The 21,225-nt window shown below is 48.1% G+C and overlaps 2 protein-coding genes across 2 annotated transcripts; one reads left to right on the top strand and one right to left on the bottom strand.

Annotated features, from left to right (window-relative positions):
- Positions 1-266: 266 nt before the first annotated feature.
- NEK9 (NIMA-related kinase 9) lies at positions 267-14,134 on the top strand (the record flags this gene model as incomplete). The annotated part of the gene is made up of 17 exons (XM_010186262.1): positions 267-398; positions 1,376-1,486; positions 2,081-2,145; positions 3,483-3,533; positions 4,790-4,982; positions 6,216-6,360; positions 7,012-7,212; positions 7,589-7,635; positions 8,468-8,623; positions 9,006-9,114; positions 9,641-9,802; positions 10,183-10,353; positions 10,581-10,640; positions 11,211-11,401; positions 11,630-11,794; positions 12,485-12,697; positions 13,559-14,134. Coding segments are annotated over 17 exons (2,295 nt in total), but the record flags the coding sequence as incomplete, so codon positions are not given.
- A 4,337-nt stretch (positions 14,135-18,471) lies between these two features.
- On the bottom strand, positions 18,472-20,638 carry ZC2HC1C (zinc finger, C2HC-type containing 1C). Its single transcript, XM_010186261.1, has 2 exons — positions 19,421-20,638; positions 18,472-18,738 (listed from the first exon to the last, which is right to left on the bottom strand). The coding sequence occupies exons 1-2, from the start codon at positions 20,636-20,638 to the stop codon at positions 18,472-18,474; spliced, it is 1,485 nt and encodes a 494-aa protein (XP_010184563.1).
- Between the last annotated feature and the right edge of the window lie 587 nt (positions 20,639-21,225).

Below are 21,225 nucleotides of genomic sequence, written 5' to 3'. Positions count from 1 at the left end.
CTCTATTGAGAAGTATGTACCACATCAGGATCTGAGCAGAGAGGTGTCTAGGATCTTCTGAGAAACTCAGGCACAGGCTTGTGGACAAGAAGGGCAGAAATGTGCTTGTTGTTCCCATCCCTCCAGCATGCTGCTGGAGTGTGTCACCCATGTCACTTCAGTGCTGTGTCAGAGCTGCGTCTAGCAGGGATGCATTTGATGGATACAAAGCTCCTGAATTGAAGGCTGCTGGATCACTTCTGATTTTTCAATGTTCTTTTTTCTAGCTGGTGGGAACTCCATATTACATGTCCCCAGAACTCTGCCAGGGTGTGAAATACAACTTCAAATCAGATATCTGGGCTGTGGGCTGTGTCATCTTTGAGCTGCTTACTCTGAAGAGGACCTTTGATGCTACTGTAAGTCTGCAAACAAGGATGGACCAAGTAACCTTATTTTTTATCAGCCTGAGATTCGCGCTTGGCTCATAGCTTTCGTAACTCATGTTTTTCTTTCTTTGTTACTTAAATCTGCTGTTTAAGAAAACAGTGGCCTGGGAGTGCCAACTGTAGCCAGAGAAAACGTCTGCATCATTTCCCCTACCCTGCACTGCAGCTGTCTCTCTGGCTTCTGCCAGACCCACTCTTGTCTGCGGCCCTGGGTTTACCAGATGCAGAATACAAGCTGTGCTGATTGTATCATGGTTGTGGATGAAGCATCCTTTTCTCTACAAGGAGGAAGTTTGTGGTTGTGTGGTCTTTTTGGGTTTTTTTTTCAGCATTACTGGCTGTGAATTTTCTGTGTGTGAAGCATTCTATAGCAAAAACTTCCAGCCTTTGGATTTCATAGGATTTAATCCCATTACCCTTTGTCAAAGTTTGGGTGCAAGTGAAGTGTGGTCAAGCTGGCATGGAGAGGGTGAAAGGGAGCATTGCTGGCAGGCATGTGTGATTTGCCAGCTTGTGCCATGAGATGGGAAAAGCCACTAGCTGCCATGGTGCAAGATTTTGTAACACTTAAAGAGCCAATGTGAAAATACCATCCTTTCCTGACTTCCTCTCATCATGGCTATGAGTCTTCAGTAACTTTGTTGCTGTGCAGTGTTTCGAAGGCAATATGCTGGGTAGGAGATTCCATGCAGAGAGAAACCTGTCCTCCCTCTGCTGTTAGGGAATTTGGTAGAAAGCTGGATGTTGCCACCAAGTCCTGGCTATCAGAGGTACCATTTCTGCAGGAATTATTATTAGGTTTCTGGAGAACCTACTAGGCAGGAAAGAAGAAGGATATGTCCTGTTAAGAGGAGGAGAAAGAAAGTAATGGTGGTCTGTAGCATCTCTCCCCATCTGACACGTGTCCAGTTCACTTCCCTTACGGCTGGTTTCTGGTTTCTGCCTAGAATCCCCTGAACCTTTGTGTGAAGATTGTACAGGGAAATCGCGCCATGGAGGTCGATTCCACTGTCTACTCCCGGGAGCTGATCCAGATGGTGAATTCCTGCCTTGATCAGGTTGGCAAAATACCTTTTTAATTGTCTGACACCCCTTCCCAACTGCCTAAGCCATGGAATTGAGGAGTGGAGAGCAATGACATGCCTGTTACAGCATGAGGGCTGTTGATGCAAGGTAATTTCTGTAAGGCCTGAGGCATCACTGTGGCTGGGCTTCCTCCAGTCCTCTGAAAGCATTATCTGAATTGCCATTTGGTCCTGCAGGTTCTGGAGGGGTGCTGAGTTTACTCCGATGACAATTACTTAATGAGCTGGCAGAAGTAATTATTTTCTAGTCCAGTGCTGTGGCGGTGGGAGCATGATCTCAGTACAATCTCTTAATGTTCTGGCTTTCTGACTGTGACTCTGGCATTCTGTAAGGAACTAATTTACTGAAAGTGAACATAGTATTGATACCGTCAGAGCATGGAAGTCCCTCCTACACATCCCTGGCATTTATCCCTATTTATTCCAGACATTTGAATTAATTCCTTTCCCTTCTGAAGAGACTTGGGGAAGGAGTCCATGCAGGCTTGAGTAAAGTCTTCTGGCCCAAGGTGATGTTGTGGTTGATGAGCATGTCCCAAAAAATGACTTGTTGCTCGCTTCTTTCAGGATCCAGAGAAGAGGCCCACTGCAGATGAATTGCTTGAACATCCCCTTCTCAGCAAACGCAGGAGGTAATCAGATGGTCATGCCTGAAACCTGGACAGGTGTCAGGGAGGACAGGAGGGTTTGTGCAGACTGATGGCGTTTATGCTTTTGTGGCAAAGTCCTTAAGTAAATTTGGCCTGACGTGAGGCAGTTGTTGAAGTACGCTTCATCCTCTTTAGGAGAGATGCACCCCAGGATGCTGTTGGCCTTCTTGACCATGAGGGCACATTGCTGGCTCATGGTCAGCTGCTGTCCACTCAGGCACCTCTCCTGTTCTCCAGGACTTTTCAAAGGTGATGGAGTGTGGCCTAGCAATGACCTCCGCCAGCTCCCTCAGCACTGATGGGTGCATCCCATAGGGGTCCATGGATTTGGAGATGTCCAGTTTACTTAATTGTTCCAAATCCTCTTCAACTGAGGCAAAGCCTTCCTTTCTCCTGACTTCCTCTGTGGTCTCAAAGGTCTGGGACTCCTGAGGGCTGGCCTTAGCCATAAAGACAGAGGCAAAGAAGTCGTTCCTTCTTCCTTCTCCACCTTCTCTGTATCCTCTGTCACCAGGGCACCCACTTTAGTGGTGTAGCAGTAGTACAGGTGTTCTGTAACAGACCTACACTTATTTCCTCTAGCCTTGCTTTTGCCTCCGGTGTACTTGAAGAAGCCTCTCTTCTTGTCCTTGACCTCCCTTGCCAGGTTTAATTCTAAGGAGGTCTTAGCTTTCCTTGTGGCGTCCCTACATTTGCTGACAAGATTCTTGTTTTTCTCCCAAGAATACAAAATACCCATGAACACCAAGAATTCAACACCACCTGTGCTTTCTCCCTTTGTTGCCTCCATCTTCTGGAAAGAGTTGCATAGAAAGTGACCCGTTTTAGCTTAATTTGACCATCAGCCTGCACACGCTGTCCTTTTATGAAAGATGGACCATAATTCTGGTCTGTTTGGATCCTGTATTGGTTGCTTTGGGGACAGCAGACTTAGTCCTTTGTACCAAGATTCTTTTACTTGGTGGTCAGCAAAATCTGAGTTTTGTCTTGCTGTATGCACTGGTAAAAGCCCAAATCTTGATAATACTGGGCCATTTAAGGTCATTCTTGTGCAATGTGGGTATTGATTGGCCCCATTCCGCTATATGTATATATATAGTTTGTTGTCCTGGAATCTCCTGGAAGTTTGTTGGCTATACGGTACATTACTTCTGCCCTACTTACTGTGTGTTGCTGTGAGCTGGTAAACAACTGCCACATTTCCTCCAAGAGGGAGCAGCATTTTATTGGAAAGGAAAGCGGTCTGTGTGTGCTGCTTGTCAGTAAATTGCTTAGGGTGATGCTACTGTTTCCTAAAAGTGCTTTTTCTCTTTTGGCAGGGAGATGGAAGAGAAAGTCACACTGCTTAATGGGCCAAATAAGCGACCAAGGTAATGATTTGGGCATGTGTTTGAAAGGAGGTCTGGAGAGAACAGCTCCCTGGAGAGGAACTTTGCCAACAGTGTTAGTCTGTGACAGCCTTAATGGAATAGTGTAGTTTAGAAGATCCCTAAATGCTGGGAATTTTACTTAGTTGTTACGTGGTTATTGTCCAGCATTTTGCTCTGCTTTTTATATCCTGCTTCTATTTATCACAGGAGCCTTACTTCCGCAGATCCCACGCAGCTCTAATCTGTCCTACTGAGGATGTAGTCTTTACAGCCTACATATCTGAGGATGTAATGTAGATGCCTCCTTTCACACAGTTTCCCTTAAGCAGGAAGAATATGACCGTCTGAATGTTGCATATTAAATGAATGTAAATATCTTTCATAAAACTGGATATATGCAGAGGTTCTCCACAGTCCCCAGCAAGCCTGTAAGCAGATAGCTTCCATGACACATATAGCTGGGTTTTTATTGTTTTGTCAGATAGAATTTGATCTGGTTTTCCTCCAACTTGGAAGTACTATCTGAGCACTTTATGTGAAGTTGTTCCAGCTCATGGGTTGCTTGCAAACAGTTTGCTTTGATTGCAACTACCGTTTTGCAGTCTGCTTGTGAACTGATTCCTACCTGCATTGAAGAGCTATATTTCTATCTTCAGCTAGAATTTAATTAATTAAATTAATTAATTTAAATAAGGAGGAGAGAGGGAAGTTAGAAGCTTTTGGATGCTTCTGTATTTTGAACAAGATTTCACGACTGTTTGTAAGACTTCCATTTTTCACAAATGGGAACAGCTCCATGGCCATTCAGTGAAAGTCTGGTCTTAAATGTGGATTCTCCTTCTCTGGAGACATTCAAAACCCGCCTGGACGCCTTCCTGTGCAACCTCATCTAGGTGTTCCTGCTCCGGCAGGGGGATTGGACTGGATGAGCTTTTGAGGTCCCTTCCAATCCCTAACGTTCTGTGATTCTGTGATTCTGTGATTCTGTGAAATGACATAAAATTGGGTTGCAGGCTTTTTAAAATGCTTTTTGGAGGCCACTTCATCCACTTCTCTGAGATAGGTTCAATCCTGAGTCTTGCTATAGCAGTTGAAGCCTCATGACCACTCAACATAGAGAACAGTTTGTGAAAATAAAACCCATGAATGGTTGTGAAGGGGAAACTGATAGACAACAGTAGGAAAATGAGTGATGATGGTGAAAGCAAACTCATTATTAAAAGCATGTGTGTTTTGTGGGGGGGGGTCTTGTGCAGGTCGAGTACAATGAATGAGGCTCCCATTGCAGTGGTGACTTCGCGCACTAGTGAGGTGTACGTTTGGGGAGGCGGGAAGTCCACCCCCCAGAAGCTGGATGCCATCAAAAGTGGCTGCAGTGCACGCCAGGTGTGTGCTGGTAACACTCACTTTGCTGTGGTGACAGTGGAGAAGGAGCTCTACACCTGGGTGGTAAGTGAGAGAAACCGCAGCAAGTGGGTGAGGGTGGGAGAGGAGAGTCCACGTTCACTGCTGTTCATGAGCCTGGTACAATCAGATGGGCAAGCGGCTTGGAAAAGGAGAAATCTGATTGCAGTGGACACTGTGAGGCCATGGGCTTTGGGGCTGACCCAGGTCTCCCAAAGCAAGCGTGTTGTTTGGGAGAGGCTTTCCATCATGACGGGAAGTGTATTGGAGACTTGCTGTGCCCTTGAGGATTGTAGGGGGTGGACTTGTAGGCCCAGACACCGAGTCAAACATTTCTTCCTCCCTTTCCCGACTACTAGAAATGCACCAGAGGCTTTGTGATGCTCTGTTGGCTTTGTGTATTTTTGAGGAAGGATTTCTGAGATCAGAATGGTTGGGATGAGTGACCTCGTTGTAAAACAGATGTCATCTGTGAGGCAACTTCTGGGTGAAACCAGAGGTGTCATATACCTAACAACTCTGCTTTTTATGATGAGTGGAAATTCTGTAATAGTTTAAAGTGATTTAAAAAATGTTGGCATACAATGCATTTAAAACAATTGAATGCAGTCTTCTCAGGCTTAGATGGTTAGTGACATGGAGGTATTCTGTATCTCCAGGCTTCCACGGGTTTTTGTATTGAGGATAAAGGATCTACTAAGACAGATTAGAAAATACCAGTGGATGGGTGAGAGAAGAGGCCCAAATGGCCCAAGAGCAACTTGAAGTCGTCTCTGCAAGAATGGCCGCTGAAAGATTTCAGCAGGCTATTAATATTTTCATTTTAGTTTCAGTACTACACAGAATTGTTTTGTTTTTCCTGTAGAATTGGTCGGTCTGGCCACTTCAGTGACATTTGTTTCATGATACAGCTTTGTTTGCAATCTTTAGGATTTAGAAAAGTAGGTCAGAAAGCTGAAGGATGATGAATTTCAGTCCCACAGCAGGGAGCAGGTTCTGTAGCCTGGCAGATGAGAGAGGAGCAGGGATTCCTCACCAGCTGGTGGCCTGAGACCAGATCACTCCTTGTTAGTGCATAACTGCCTGAAAGCCCATGCTGCCCTTCAGAATGTCACCTGCTGTTGTGCCTCCTGGCAGATGCAGTCTCTTCTGTAAGGTAGCAAGCAGGCTTTGTCTTGCTCTTGGCTGTCTTCTGTTGTTCATTCAGGGTGCTGCAATTATTAGCACCATCTGTGGCGTTGTGGACAGATAACCTTACAAGATGTTTCTGTCTTGCAGAATATGCAGGGGGGCACCAAACTGCACGGGCAGCTGGGACATGGAGACAGGGCCTCCTACCGTCAACCAAAGCATGTTGAGAAGCTTCAGGGAAAAGCCATTCGCCAGGTGTCCTGTGGAGATGATTTCACAGTGTGCATCACAGGTGAGAGCTGGAAGGGAACCACCATCCCCTGACTTTGTTGCGCTGTGGAGATGTTTGCCTTCACAATAAGTTTCACCTTCGTGCGCAAAGCTGCTCTGCTAATGTCCTGTATGGTACTCACCCTTCACTTTTGAGGGTAGGAGGTACGGGAGGGGAGATAAATCAGCCTTATTACACAGAGAAAGATACTGACTCCCAAGAAGGCTGGGTGCTTTGCTAAGGATGTGCTCCATTTTGGTGATGAAGTTGGGTGTTGAGCACAGCTCCTTGTGGTTGTGCAGAGTCCCTGCTTCTCCCAGTGCGTGTGTTGCCTCCATACATGCCCATATTAAAGACAGAGAAGCCTGGAGTCAAGAACATAAAGGTGTTTGAAACTCTTTTTGGACTGTGTGGGGAAAGTGATAAAAGAAGATGGGTACCTGAGATTTGCTATGTAATTCAGAGAGCCTGGGACGTGTCTCAGGTTCTAGCTCTGAAATAGCTACAGGTTGTGGTATAAGGACATCCATCTTTATGTCAAGAAGAAAGGACTCCATAGTCTGCTGATTACTTTGTTCTGCACTAAGGAGGATGATTACAGAAAAAAATGTTGCTTTTTGCGTGTCTTAAGAGGTTAATACAAGCTCTGTGTGTTTCCCTTGTGTCCTTCAGATGAGGGCCAGGTGTATGCCTTTGGCTCAGACTATTACGGATGCATTGGCATTGACAAGGCTTATGGCTCTGAAGTGCTCGAGCCCCTGCAGCTGGATTTCTTTCTTACCAACCCTGTGGAGCAGGTCTCGTGTGGAGATAACCATGTGGCAGTGCTGACCAGGAACAGAGAAGTTTACACGTGGGGCTGTGGAGAGTACGGTAGGTAGAGTCTCCTGGGGCATGCCTGCTACAGAAAGCAGCTCAGTGCAGATGTGTAGCGCAGGGTCCAGGTGGGGGCTGTCTGGTACACCCTGGGGAGAAAGGAGTTTTGTGTCTTTGGGGCTTTCTTTCCCTGTAAGAATGGGGAACTGAACACTTGGGACTTTGCTCTGGGAAGCTCTAGGGTGCTGCTTGGCACAGCTGCTCTGTGAGTGGGGTTGGATTACCTTGAGGCTTGGCAGGCAGTAGTGTAGGTAGGGGAGCAGGTTTCTGGTTCTGTAGGGAGATCCTTTGGCACTGTGGAGGGACAATACCATTTCTCAGAGGCAAGCACTTTGTGAGGCCATTTCTGACTGCAGTGTTGTCACTGATGCAGGGCGCTTGGGCTTGGATTCAGAAGAAGATCACTACACCCCTCAGAAGGTAGGGTTGTGACTGCTGCTTCTCAAAATCTGCATGGGCATTAATCTAAATTACTTGCTGTTTGGAAGTGTTAACTGTCTGAGTCTCAGGTGTTTTTTCTGAGGCATCATAGAGTTTGCGAGGGTTTTAACTTTACTTCCTCACTTTATTTTGCTTCACTGGTCTGTAGAGGTCATGGCAGAGGGACATGCCACTCCCAAAGCAGCCAGCATCATGACTTAGAGCTTCATTGCTCTGATCTCCAAGCTGGAACTGGAAATGCCAACCTTAACATTGTAGAAATCACAGTAGGAAATAACAAATCACATACCTCAGATCTCTAGAGGAAACTTGCAGCAGTGCAAACAACTGAGAGTTTTTGAATCTGATATAATGAGTTAAAGATGAGTTGAAAGTAAAACCCTCTTGAAATACAGTGCTAGGGTAAGTCAGGTAATCTAACCCGCTGGAGGTTAGAAACCAACAAGGATGTCAAATATCTGTGATCACAGTGTCACATCCACACAGCACAGGCCCAGCCCTGCTTGTCTGACTGGGTCTGATGCTTGTAGAGCCCAGCTGGCCAGGATGCCTGGGCACCTTGTTTCTGGTTCCTGTGCTGGCTCACCAGCATCTGCATGTAAGGTCTAGAATGCCTTGAATTTCTGCGTTGTGACCTGTTTCAGTATGCTGTAGACTTCATGATATTCTTGTACCTTCATTCAAAATAACTGCATTGGGTATTGTCAGTGCCCAGATTAGCTGAACCACTGCTCAAGATGTTTTCCATGTGCCAGCTTCTATGCAGCAGGTGTTGGGATTTTTATTTTCTTTATGTATTTCTTCAACATAGGTGGATGTTCCAAAGACCTTAAACATTGTGTCCGTTCACTGTGGCTGTGATGGGACTTTCCTGCTCACCCAGACAGGCAAGGTGTTGGCATGTGGACTCAACGAGTTCAACAAGCTGGGCCTGAATCAGTGCACATCGGGGATAATCAACCACGACGTAAGCGCACTTGGGTCCCTGGCTCCAGCTCCCAGTTCATGGGAAGATGGGGGTCCTGTGGCAGTGACACAGCGTTCATTAGCTTTGCGGCAAGTTGTTAGTTCCAATCCAAGACAGTGAATACTGGGACTGGGGGAAGAGGCAATTTGTTCCTCAGTTTCCTGTCTGCCTTATGGGCTTCTGTCAGATCTGAAGTAGTGAAACCAGTAGTGAGCTGTGCCAGGGTGACTTAGCCAGTGACGTGGATTCTGGCAGTTCTTCACCATATCCAGGTTGGGACTGTCTAGGTCAGTGTTGTGATCTGCCAAGACCTGCTTGTGTAGGTCTTAGCTGATGAATGCGTGGCTTTTCACTCCATGTTTACCCCCATGTCCTTTCTCAGACGTACTGTGAGGTGCCATACGCCACATCCCTTACTTTGGCCAAGCAGCTGTCCTTCTACAAGATCCGAACCATTTCTCCGGGGAAGACACACACAGCTTCCATTGATGGTGAGCCTTATGTGTTAAGAAGTGAACACTGGTTGCTGGATTCCTTTACATCAGCTTTGCCTTTTCAGCCTGGCCCTTGACACTGAGGGTTGTGCTCTTGGTAGCAGGGCTTATGCTTGCTCCAGGAACCCAGAATTCCTGTTCCTCAGCATTGCTGAAGCAGCAACATCAGCTTCTGGGTCAGCTTTCTTTTTTTTAAGGGAAAAAAAGAAAAGCCTGGGGAAGAATCGTGCTCTGGGATAGCAGTCATTTATGACCGAGTTAGACTTTGCCCAAATTACACCAGCCAGAGGGTTGTGAGGAGTCCCAGGCCCCAGCATCAGGAAAGGAGAGCAACAGGAGAAGGAACTGGGGAGATGTTTCCAGGCAGAAGCCATTCTTCTTGGCTGGCACTGTCACCTCCCAGCCTGGCTGGCTTCTCAGCAGCGTCCTTCCTGGTCATGGGCTATTGCTGTTGTTCCCTGCATGCATGGCTGCTTCCAGAGTTGAGCCCTTGCTGTGACTGTCTCCTCCTTCCTCCTCTTAGAGCGAGGCCGCCTGCTGACCTTTGGCTCCAACAAGTGCGGACAGCTTGGTGTTGGGGACTATAAGAAGCACCTGGGAATTAACCTGCTGGGAGGCCCCTTGGGGGGTAAGCAGGTGATCAGGGTTTCGTGTGGAGATGAATTCACCATAGCTGCTACTGACGGTGAGTGGGTCTTTGCAAAGTTGTGGTGGGTTCCTTTGAACTAGATCTGCAGGGTGCTTCACTGGCTCCCATTGAGCATTTCCTAGACCACCCCTGCAGCACTGCACAGAAACAAAGAAATCCTCCTAGAATGGGGCTGTCTGGCCCTGGTAGTTGTCCCAGTGCAGCGCCAAGCATTTGCTGTCCCTGGGGCTGCAGAGTGCTGGCTTGGTGGCTGCCTGTTAGATTTGTTATCGGTTTGTTCTCTCACTGGCAAAATGGAGCTGGTGGACTAAATACATTGGGATGGCAGTTACAGTAGAGAGGCTTTGACCCCTGTAGCAATTAAAGGCTGAGAGGGAGGGAGCAGTGAATTAAGACTCCTGAATCTCTTTCCTCAGACAACCATATCTTTGCCTGGGGTAACGGTGGGAATGGACGTTTGGCAATGACATCGACTGAGAGAGCTCATGGCTCGGATATTTGTACCTCATGGCCTCGGCCAATATTTGGATCATTGCATCACGTTCCAGACCTGTCATGCCGTGGCTGGCACACGATCATTGTTGTTGGTAAGTGTAAGTTTAGGATGAAATTTTGGGATCTTGGTTATGATGATGTGTTGCTTGCCAGGGCCTAGACTATAAATCCTGCCTGGGAACAGGCTGGGTTGCCGTGGGAGAATGTGGCAAGCTGGTCTAAGCTCTAGGCCTGCAGCGTTGTCTTTGTTGAGTGCTGTTGTAGGAGTTGTCTTGTTTTCCATGTGGCACTAACTGAAAGCATGCTTCTCTCCTTGCAGAAAAGGTGTTGAACTCTAAAACGATCCGCTCCAACAGCAGTGGCCTGTCCATTGGTACTGGTGAGTAACCTGCCCTGGGGAGCTGTGGCTTTTAGGTCCATTCAGTGATGAGATTGAGTGGGTGCAGTTTGGTCCTGCAGCATGATTCCTCTGTGTTTGAAAAGCCTCACAGAAGAGCTCAAAGGGAGGAAACCTAGTTGATGCCATGCATGGGAAGGGATGGCCCAAAGCTGGGAAAGAACTGAAACAGAGCAGGAAGAACAAGGATGCAGCAAGGGCTTTGTAGTTGAGGAACTTCAATTTGACAAGGAGAAGCTGAGAGGAATTCACTGAAGGGAGCTGATAAGGGAAGGGAGGTTATGGGGCAGTTGCTGGAGAGATGGAGTCCAGTTTCTTGGAGCTGTGGGAGGGCTGGGGCCAACAAGCCACAAAAGACTGCTGCACACAAGCCCTTTGTGGGAGGACTGCAGGGAGTGTTGGGAGATAAGCTGTTGAGGAGGATGCTGTTAGCATGTGCTCTTATCGTGGCCATACAGCCCAAATTTCTGCATCTTCTCTGCTCCAGCTGGGCTTTGGCAACAGGAATAGCAGAGATGGGGAAAGTATAAAGTTTTCACTCTTGTTTGCTAGTGGCTCAGAGCTGCACAACTGGAGGAGGAGAGGAAGAGGATAATGAACAGGAAGCAGAGACTCCCAATCCCAGTGGAGGCTTTCGGGGAACCATGGAAGCAGACCGTGAGCTGGGGGGCTGGATCAGCACCACAGAAACTAAGGGAAGCAACAGCGCTGACAGCAGCTCCTGCCCTGGCTGGCTGCGGAAGGTAATGCAGTGTCTCAGAAATGCCTTAAAGTGGGGATCTATGAGAAAAGCCAGTGGTCCCTTTCACCCTGAAGTGATGCTCCAAAAGATTCCCTGAGCTGTGCTGTGCAGGGAATCCTTTAAGCCTCACTGCCTTTCTTATCACAAGAGGGTGCTGGTGCATTGGTTGAGGAGATGAAGTCCTGCAGGAAGGCAGGCAGGCCTGACAGTGCTGCTTTTGTGTATCCAGGAGCTGGAGAATGCTGAATTCATCCCCATGCCTGACAGCCCCTTTCCTCTGAGTATGGCATCTTCAGAGCCTGAAAAGGAGACTCTGCCTTACCAGAAACTTCAAGGACTCAAAGTGGCCTCTGAGGAACCTGTTGGATTAAACAATCCCAAAACAGAGCCCTGGGTAATGTTATCCAAGTGATTGCTTGGCCAAAAGCTCTTGGGAACCATAAAAGGCAGTGTTTGAATTATGGGAAGAGCTCAGAAGAGGGTGTTGGATTGGCCTGATTCATCCAAATGAGGTAAAGAGGCCTGTTGACAATCAGAGATGCTGCTGCAAAGAGAACAGTTTACAGGAATCTAGAACACAAAGCTGGGGCTTGGTCAGATGGAGAATAATGGGATCAGTTCTGTGGAAAAATGTGGTTAATGCAATTAAAAAAAAAGAAGAAAGAGAGAGAGAAGCCTAGGGCCCAGAAGCCAAGCAGAAGATAGAAATTTAGAAAGCAGAAATTGCTGTGAGACAGGAAGAAGAACTGATACAGGAAATCACTGAGAAGTTAAAGCCTGTGAGACTACCTTATTCCAGGAGTTTTCTGTCCTAAGAGGATGCACAGGCTTAGGGGAAGTGGAGTAAACCAGATGGATTTTGGTGATGGGAGGACAGGAGTAGCTTTTCCAGAAAAAAGAGGAAGTCCGTGGCTTTGTACTGAAGCTGTCATGACTATGAGCTTGCTGACCTTGTCTGCCAGAAGTTTGAGAAGTCGAGAAACGAGCTGGGGTGGTGCTTTCTGTGCGTGTTTTCTTTTTGTGGCATGTACAACTCCTGGCCTTGCACCCAAACCTGGCTTGACTTCCCTCTGTGTCTCTGCAGCCTCCATGCCTGAGTCCAACCCTGCCGTGCGGTGAAGGGAAGGCTGCGTCTCCCGTTGCAGGCTGTATGTGCAGTGCTCTGCAAGCGGAGGTGACGCAGCTCCGAGGCCTGGTTTTACAGTGCCTGGAAGATCAGAAGAAGCTGCAGCAGGAAACGGTTCATCTGAGTGCCCAACTCCAGCGGTTCTGCAGGGGGATGGAGGGAATGCAGCAGGTGAGGACTCATTACATTACCTGGGTGCACATCCACGCTCAGGGCTCGCTATGCTGATCCTGGCTCCTGTGTAGATTGCGGAGGCTGCACAGAAGGAAGTGGCTCTTAACAGACGTCTCTCTCAGAGCAGAATGGGGGGACCAAGCATGGTGCCTTTCTCTTGTTTGATCACAGACTCATAATGGTTGGAAAAGACCTTTAAGATCAAGTCCAACCATTATCTAACTCCGTCATGTCCCCTCCTAAACTATGTCCCTGAGCACCATATATGGACAGCTTTTAAATACACGCAAGGATGGTGATTGAACCACGTCCCTGGGCAGCCTGTGCCAGTCTTTGATAACCCTTTCAGTGCAGAAGTTTCTCCTAATGTCTAATCTAAACCTCCCCTGGTGTAACTTGACAGCATTTCTTCTTCTATGGGTTGTAACTTGTGAGAAGAGACCCCCCCCCACCTCTCTACACTCTCCTTTCAGGTAGTTGTAGAGAGTGATAAGATCTCCCCTCAGCCTCCTTTTCTTCAGACTAAACAACCCCAAGTCCCTCAGCCTCCTCATAAGACTTATTCTCAAAACCCTTCACCAGCTTTGTTCCCCTTCTTTGGACCCTCTTGTTTGAGCTGCTGATGCAGGTTCTGGTAGTCACAACAGGAATGAAGCCAAGAGGAGTTTCCTGTGAGGACAGCCCAGGCCTTGAGGGACCTGGGATTCCTCTTCATTTCTCCTGGTAAAAATGGGGGCAGTCAGATGTCACTGAGAGTCCCAAATGGCTGTGGAGAACAGGAACTGTGCCTTGTGCAGCACCTCGCTTCTTCAAAGCTAGTCCTAGAGCTGTTTGGATGACTGCTGTGTGTTTTGGCAGGTGGAGGTTCATTCCAAAGGAACACAAACAGCCAAAGAGGAGATGGAAGTGGATCCGAAACCTGACTTGGATTCAGATTCCTGGTGTCTCCTGGGAACGGACTCGTTCCGCTCCAGCCTCTAGTCTCCTGAGCCCACTGGGATCCATCTAACTTCACAGCACACTAACCGAATGCAGAGAGCGGCTTTCCTGGCTTCAGGTCACTCGCAGACAAGGAGCGAGGCCGGAGGCTCCAGAGCAGCACCCATGTACGTTTGATATGAACTAGGAGTGAGTTTGAGAGGGGAAGGGCCCCTGAGCTCTAGGCCAGCTCAGTGATTGAAGCAGCAGCAGCTCCTCTTTGTACCTTATCTGTCAATTCCGCAGGAGGCAGAATGGCCCCGTTACGGCAATGGCTCCAGTAGCAGCTTGTGGCCCTTTCATTGTTTCACTGCTTCATGGGAGCTGCCTTTGGGACCCCAGTATTCATCACTGCATCTCTAGATGAGAGGAGGAGACATGTTTTGTACTGAAGCTGGCTGAACCCTAAGACTCGCCACCTTCACTTCAGAGGGGTGAGGGACAAGGATCCTTCCCCTACCACGTGGTAAGGCCCAGCCAGTGAGGCTGCTCCCCTCTGCTCCGGGGCAGAGGGAGCAGAGGACATCTCATTCTAGAGGCAGGAGATCTTCCTGTTAGGGAGACAACGATAGACAGCATGTCCCTGGCCTTTGAGGCACGGCTTCTGACCATGTAGCTGTGTCCAGTGGCCTGTATACACAGTTTCAAGGCTTTATTCTGGGTGCCTAGAGCTTTCCAACTTCCAGGCAATGCACTGAGATGAGCGAATTGGGTGTTTCCAATAGCAGTACTGGGGACTGTCTGAGATGGGATCTCTGGTTCTCAGTTTCAGACCACCTGCTTCCCAGCCAGAGGACAAGTGTCTGGGCCTCAGGCTAAGTCACCCATTTCTTGCTCCAGCTGTTAAACTCGGTTTGGGTGCCAGAGCTTCTGGTTTCTTGGCATAAGCCTGTAGCTGCTCCCTGCTTGGCTTCTGTTCTGCTGAGACCCTGGTGCCCATGCTCTGCGTGGGTGTGGGAAGAATCGGTGTTTTTCCACTCTGTGTTTTGATGAAGCTGGAATGCAGTTTCCTACCCAGAATAGGTCATTAGTGCCGTGGTCACAGGATGCAGCCTTCCCCAATAACCATGAACGATCGAGTCTCTGTCTGGAATTCATCTTTCTAAAAGCAAGAGGCTTTCCCAAGAAAATTGGAGATGGGAAGAGGCATGGTCTTATGCTCAAGATTTCCTCATTTCCTGTTAGAGAATGAGGATAACTCTCTTCTCCTTAAATATATTAGCAAACTGACTTTGAACTGAGCTTTTGGGATTGGTAGGATCCCTGGGAGCAGTTAGCCTCCCCTGCCTTACATGAAGCCTCTGAGAAGTCCCAAGTCCCTCTCACCCTTGCTGTCAGAGTGGGGTTGTGATTTCATTGGGCTGAAACCATCCCCATCAACGGCATGTCACTACAGTTGCCTTAGGTCTGTTGGAGCTGGATTTCCTGTCACCTCTCCTAGACTTCTTTTGAGAGACTGTTCTGGGGCAGCCAGCATGCCCTATTTGTCTCTAGAGGTGGATGTCAAATCGTCCTGCTTGTAACTTATGATCCTTAAATACCGTTTTGGTGCCTATTGGTAGTATCTGGGAGCTGAATCAAGTGCAGTCCCTCCAGTGCAGTGTCCAGGGCAAGGATCGTACTGGGATGGCCATCCATTGTCACTGAAGGAAGGGCAGGAGGACAGCTCTCCTGGAAGGTGGCGAGTGTCAGGTTCCCTGGTGTGGCCATGTCACTTGGTTGCCCTTGTGACCGCTCTCCTGTCCCCAATGTGTGTTGGAGCCAGTTCTCGGGTTAGGGTCCCGGCTTAAGGGTTGTTGTTGCAGTTGGAAATGATTGAGTTATGTTGCGGCAGTGCCTTTGAGGAGTGAAGAGTTGAGCCTGAGCCATGTCCAATAAGCAAGCACCAAGCTGATGGGAGTCGCTCTCCTGCAGTGCACTGCTATCCTCATTGCTCAATGCTCTGCAGTTGGGAAGCTAGGTGCACAGACTGGATTCCCCTTGGATCTGGTGGAGGATTAGGGTCCCTGACAGAGGATGCCCTGTGCTCCACAATCTCATATGTGCCTTAGAGGATTCACGCTATCCAGGTTGTGCCTGTTACAGACCACAGATTTTCACACCAGCCAGCTACGCAACCAAAAAAGCAGTTTAAAGCCAGCACCTTCATCTTGGGCTGAAAATGAAAGAGCAAGTGGGCAGAAGTGCCTTTGAGCAGTTTCAAACCCTTTTTACTTCTCCCCTTCTTGCAGTGCTAGCTCCGTACGTGTTGGTCTCCTGCCAGTATTGCTACTGAGTTGTTATAGTGGAACACAACTTATGCCTGCTCTGACACTCTGGCTGAAAACTAGTTTGTCGTTGTCTTTTTTGAAAGGTTAAAGGGTGGAGTGGTTTGGAATTTCTGTTTAAATAAATGTTTAAACTCATTCTCCTGTGTTTGGAGTTGTTTGGTTTTGTTTGGTGTTGGTTTTTTCCCCAAGAGAGGAAGGGGAAATATGCATATAGGCAGCTGGCTTCATAGCATCCTGTTCTTTGATTATCTTTTTTTTTAAACTTTAGAAAGAGGGTGAAGGGCCTTGCAGGTTCTTTGCTATGAGAAAAAAAAATAAGTCAGGTTCTGCATCCCTTCTTAAAAAAAACCCCAACAACCCAACAAACAACCAACAAAACAACTCTTCTCTTGCTGCTGCATCACCTCCGGGTGACGTCAGGGATCTTTTGTGTGTGTTTGTTTCAACAGTCTGAGTGCCAAGTGGGAAGTGAGTAATGGGAAGAGAGAGGCTCAAAGGGAAGAAATACCTGGTTCTTTGGGAACAGCTTCTACTGAGCACTAAGGCCTACAGAAGTGAGAACCTGCCTGACACCTGCTTGGCCAGCTGTTCCTGCACTTCATGCCTGTCACTGCTGACTTTTTATCAGGGTTTTTAGTAAGTTGTGAAATGTTTTGAGAGGTAGAGCTGGGTTAAAGATTTAAAATTCACTAGAGATTGAGGTACTTGAAAATGCAGCGTGTCTCTGAGAGGGAGCAAAGAAGGGTTAGCTCTGAAACAAAGATAACAAATGAAGCCTGCTCATTTAATTTCAATAACTTTTGTTTAATCTACGGTTTTAATCTCAGTGTTAGCTGTTTGCCTGTCACTTAAGAGAAGGCCCCAACAGATGGATTTATTCTACAGAATCAAAAGCTTTCCTGTCACCATTTGTGCTCTGCTGACTTGTAGGGTCCACTAAACACAGTGACCAAAATGTAGTGCAAGGGAAATGGAGTTCTGAACTTCTGAACTACTCGATTTTAAATTCTAGTACACCTTTCATTAATTCAAGAAGGCTGGAATAAAGTTTTACCACTCTCCTTCCTCTTGTCACCTCTTGCCATCCTGTATTTCGAAGCTCTGAGGTTAGAGAATTGGTCTTGCTTTTCGGATCAATTTGGACGTAGCAGATTATTTTCCCTTGTTTCGAGCCTGTTTGGTTTTCTCCTCTCTGTGTTTGTACACTCTTACACCTGGCTGGCAGAGTGCAGCACTGAGCCTTTCTGGGACCTTCATGCTTTTCTAGGTTGTGCCAAAGGATTGAGATTTCTCCCACATATCTATAGGGCAAAAGCTCTCCAACCTCTTCCAGGAGTCAGGTCCAGCCCCTGAAGGCTGGAGTGTTCCTTCATATTTGGCTTCTGCCTAGGCCAGTTGAATCTAGTTGCTTTTTGTCCTTTTCTAGGCTCCTATGAGCTGCTGCTACATTACCAAAGGACTTGCAAAAGAAGCTGCTGGAATTTTTTCGTTTCTTGTTTGCTTCCCGTTGCAACTTCCTCATACAAAGTAGTCATTCTTACTTTGAGAACACAAACCACTCTGTGGCCATTTAAAACAGCTTTCACGCAACAGAACTAGTCTAATATATTCAAAATTAGAATCTGGAAAAATAACTGACTTAGAAATGGGCAGGACCTGTCCCCAATTACAGGGTGCTACAACAAATAGGACAGAGCACCAGCAATGATAAAGCATCAGCTCTGGATCCTGTTGTTCAGTGCAGGTACTGTGTGCTGCAAAAAAGTTACCTGCTTGCATAGCTCCCTTCTCCCCTGACTTTTTCAAATGCCCTGTCTAAATGCTAAATGGTTTTGAGGGATGTATAGACCTTTCTATGGCAAAAAAAAAAGTGGAACTTCGCATCCCAATCTCTTGGGGGTTGCTACAATAAAAATGCTACACCAGTCAGAATCACTGTTGGCACGTTCAGGGGCAAATGTCTGCACCTACAGAGCAGTAAAGCCTACAAAATCAGCTGCTCTGCTTGGCCCAGCTCTTTCCACAAACAGCATTACTCTTTGCTTTTGGAGAAGGAAAAAGACTGAGTCCACAGCCACTGCTGAGCTAAAGGAGAGCTTCACATCAGATACCACTGCTTAAAACAAACAAACAAACCAAAACAAAACAAAAAAGCCCAAGCCTCCCTAACCTACAGGCAAAACATTATTCTGAAGAATAGCCCCTTTCTGCTGGCTGGTTTGCTCCTTGCTGCTGTCCTGCTGACAGCCTGCAGCAACACCCTTTCTTCCCTGCTCAGCTGGCCAAACGGTGACAGCTTTGCATCTGCACTGCGACTCCGGTTGAGCTCACTGGCCAAGGAGCCTGCATGGAGGGGAGGGTCACAGTCCACAAGTTCTGGTGTTCTGCCTGTACGTCCTGAGCCGTTCAAGTGCTGTACAGACAAGCTCAGTGCTCACAGCGTGTTGAGACTGGGGTAAGCAGCTGGAAGCCTGGCAGAAAACAGGCAGGGTCTCATAGCAGCAGGAAGAGCTGGGCACCACCTCAGCAGCGTCTCTTCTGCAGTGGGGGTGGGGGCCTGTTCTTGATGGTTTTGCATTTGGAAATATGTCTGTCCGCTGCGTGGGGAGCAAATTGGCGTCTGCAGTAGGGGCAGGCAATGTAGTCTGGGTTTTTGATGGGAGGCAATGCAGGCAGGTCAGACACCTTCCCTCCCTTGGAGAGGACTTGCTGCGCCTGGCGGGCCTGGTGCAGCGTCTGGATGAAAACCTCGTGCATCTGTCTCCAGTTGTTCCTTCTGGGTGGCTTGTTCTGCAGAAGGGAAAGGCAAGTCAGAGCAACTGGCACCACCATCAGTCTCCAGCAGCCTCACCATTCTTGGTCTGACACTCAGAGTCCAGCTCAGGTCACTCATCCCTGGGCATGCCCTGGTGGTGTCAAACCCTCACTGAGAAGCTGAGTCCCACAAAGGGGATCAAAAAGACCCAAACCAAGGAGGATTTGAAGGAGACATCAATACTTAGAAAGGGCTTGTCAATCATCAGAAAAGCAAGCAGTAAAGCCAAGGAGCCAGAGAGGGTTGCTATAGCTGCCGTGAAGGAACAAAGCTGCAGGTTTCCACTGCCTTTGTTTTAACAGCCAGTATTATCACCTAGATTTTCAGTCAGACACCTGCAGCCCCTAGTGCCACAAAGCTCTACTGGAGCAGCCTCAATCTGCATCCTGAGCAATCTGACTACAGCAAGGAGTGAGCTTTGTACAGGAGAAAAACCCTTGACACGTTACAAAGACAAGTCAGTAAGGACCCCACCTATTAGATTTTAAATGGATTGATTTGTCCATTTGGTGAGAACCTTTTGGAGGCAACAGCCTGACTGCATCCCTTAGCCCCATGTACACATGAAGGTGCTTGTGTGTCAGAATTAGATGTTGAGGTGGAAGGAACGTGAGAAATAGATAGTGGATTGAGGGAGGCAAAGAGGCTGCACATTACCTGAGGCGTCTCTGAGCTCTTCAGCTGCTGATGCTGTTCCAGTTCTGTGCCCCTAACTCTGGCCTTTCTGGAGTCAAACACTTTCCTCTTGGAGCCTTGGCGCTTGCCGCAGATACTCATGTGCTTCTCAAGCCTCATGCAGAGAAATTTACGCCCACAGAAGCTGCACTGCCTGAGCTCCTCCTGCTCCACAGGGCTGGTAGCCTGCATGCTCAGCACCTCCACTGACAGGTGATCACCAGAATCTCGGTTTGAGAGGGCAGAGGGAGAAGGGATACGTTTTGTGGCCAGCTCTGAACAAGAGGCTAAATGCTCCATGGGTACATGGTCTCGAATTTTGCTGTTGCTGGCCATCAAACGCTCCTTCTTGAGTTTCCAGATAGCCAGCTCTTGGGGGCGAAGGATAGTGCCAGGCTTGGAGACAATGGCCTCTGCAGACTGTGCCCAACCAAAGACCTCATCAACTGGCCTGACTGCAACTCTGGGAGTTTTCTCTTCAGGATGCCTTGTGGCCTTCTGCTCATGGGTCCTCTCCCTGTCTCTTCTCTCTGCCTTGACAAGCTCCTTCTCTCTTTGAATCCTTCTAAGCTCCTGTTTTGTTCTCCTCAGCTTCTCTCTGAGGAGGGCCTCTTTCTTTCGAATTTCCTCTTCCAGGTTCTGTCCCTCTGCCTCCAGCTTTAGGATGTAGGCCAGCTCTCTCCTGTGTAGATGGGAGGTTGACTGTTCAGGCTCTGCTGTCCAAGGAGAGAACACTGCACCTAGCTGAGACCTCTCTGCCAGAGGCTTCCATTTGCTCTTTGAGCTAGGCCTACTATTTGGAGCTTCCTCCATGTATGGGGAGCTTCCAAGCTGTGCCGTGTTGACCACTGGAACACTCACACCCATGTGGTGAAAAATGGGTTTCAGGGGATATGCACGGTCCACTCCTTCTTTCCGTCTGGCTACTGATTTAGCTGGCAGAGTCTTGGTCTGGCTGGTGGGATAGTTGCTCTGCAGTCCAGCTGAACAGAAGCCTTCGTGCCTGGAGCTGTGTTGACTGCTTTCTGCAGAAAGAGAATGCGAATAACTTTGACTCTTTCGGGCGTAGAGATCCTTTAAACTTTCCTCTTTGTCAGGTGTGAGTTCATGCTGAAAGTTGCTCTTCTGGGGCTCTAGCTGGGAACTGGGAACAAGCTTAGTAGATGCCACCACAGAATCCACGGGTGGAAACAAAGCCATTCAGTGCCTGAGAAAGAGCCTGAGGTTAGAAGCAAAGTCATTACAGACAATCCTATCCAAAACTAGATGAATTTTCTCCTAACAGTCTACACCTGGAGGCTACAATGAGAGTCTGTAATAGATACTAGCAAAGGTTTTGTAACTTTTCTGGGTTCTGTAAATCTTTATATTTCTTCTATCTGGGGAGCTCCCATGCTGCTTCTTCCTGTCTCAATCACTTATGTAGCCAGAAATAAGATATGCTTTTATTTCACTATCAGTCTGAGCCCCGTGTCATTGTTGTAGCAGCAGAAATACACTGTACTGCCCGGGAAATTGTTACACTCTGCAGAGTGTGTCCCCACAATGTGTTCCTTCAGTTCTGGCATTGCAGACCCAGTGTGGCACGCAGGTCTGACACACAGATGTCCCGTAAAGCTCAGTACAACCTTCCCGTGGCTCGTCCTACCGCATCCCCCGCAGTTTGTCAGGTACCCAGGCCGCGGGCGGGGGCGCGGGGCCAGCGGGGTTACCTGCGGGGCTGCGGCCGGCGCTCCGCCCGGCCTCCTCGGCGAGCTGAGCCGCCTCCTGTTCCGCTCATCCGTCTC

This window comes from Mesitornis unicolor, unplaced genomic scaffold, assembly GCF_000695765.1.
Source record: "Mesitornis unicolor isolate BGI_N332 unplaced genomic scaffold, ASM69576v1 scaffold3506, whole genome shotgun sequence".
NCBI lineage: Eukaryota > Metazoa > Chordata > Aves > Mesitornithiformes > Mesitornithidae > Mesitornis > Mesitornis unicolor.
The sequence above is the reverse complement of the archived record's forward strand: the minus strand, read 5'-3'. Positions and strand labels throughout refer to the sequence as shown.

What these genes read in the sequence shown, in the direction of transcription:
- ZC2HC1C (XM_010186261.1), bottom strand. Translation starts at nt 20,638, where the DNA reads ATGGCTTTGTTTCCACCCGTGGATTCTGTGGTGGCATCTACTAAGCTT. An exon ending in AGAGCTCAGAGACGCCTCAG is followed by an intron (nt 18,739 to 19,420) that starts GTAATGTGCAGC and finishes TCCCTTCTGCAG; the next exon opens with AACAAGCCACCCAGAAGGAA.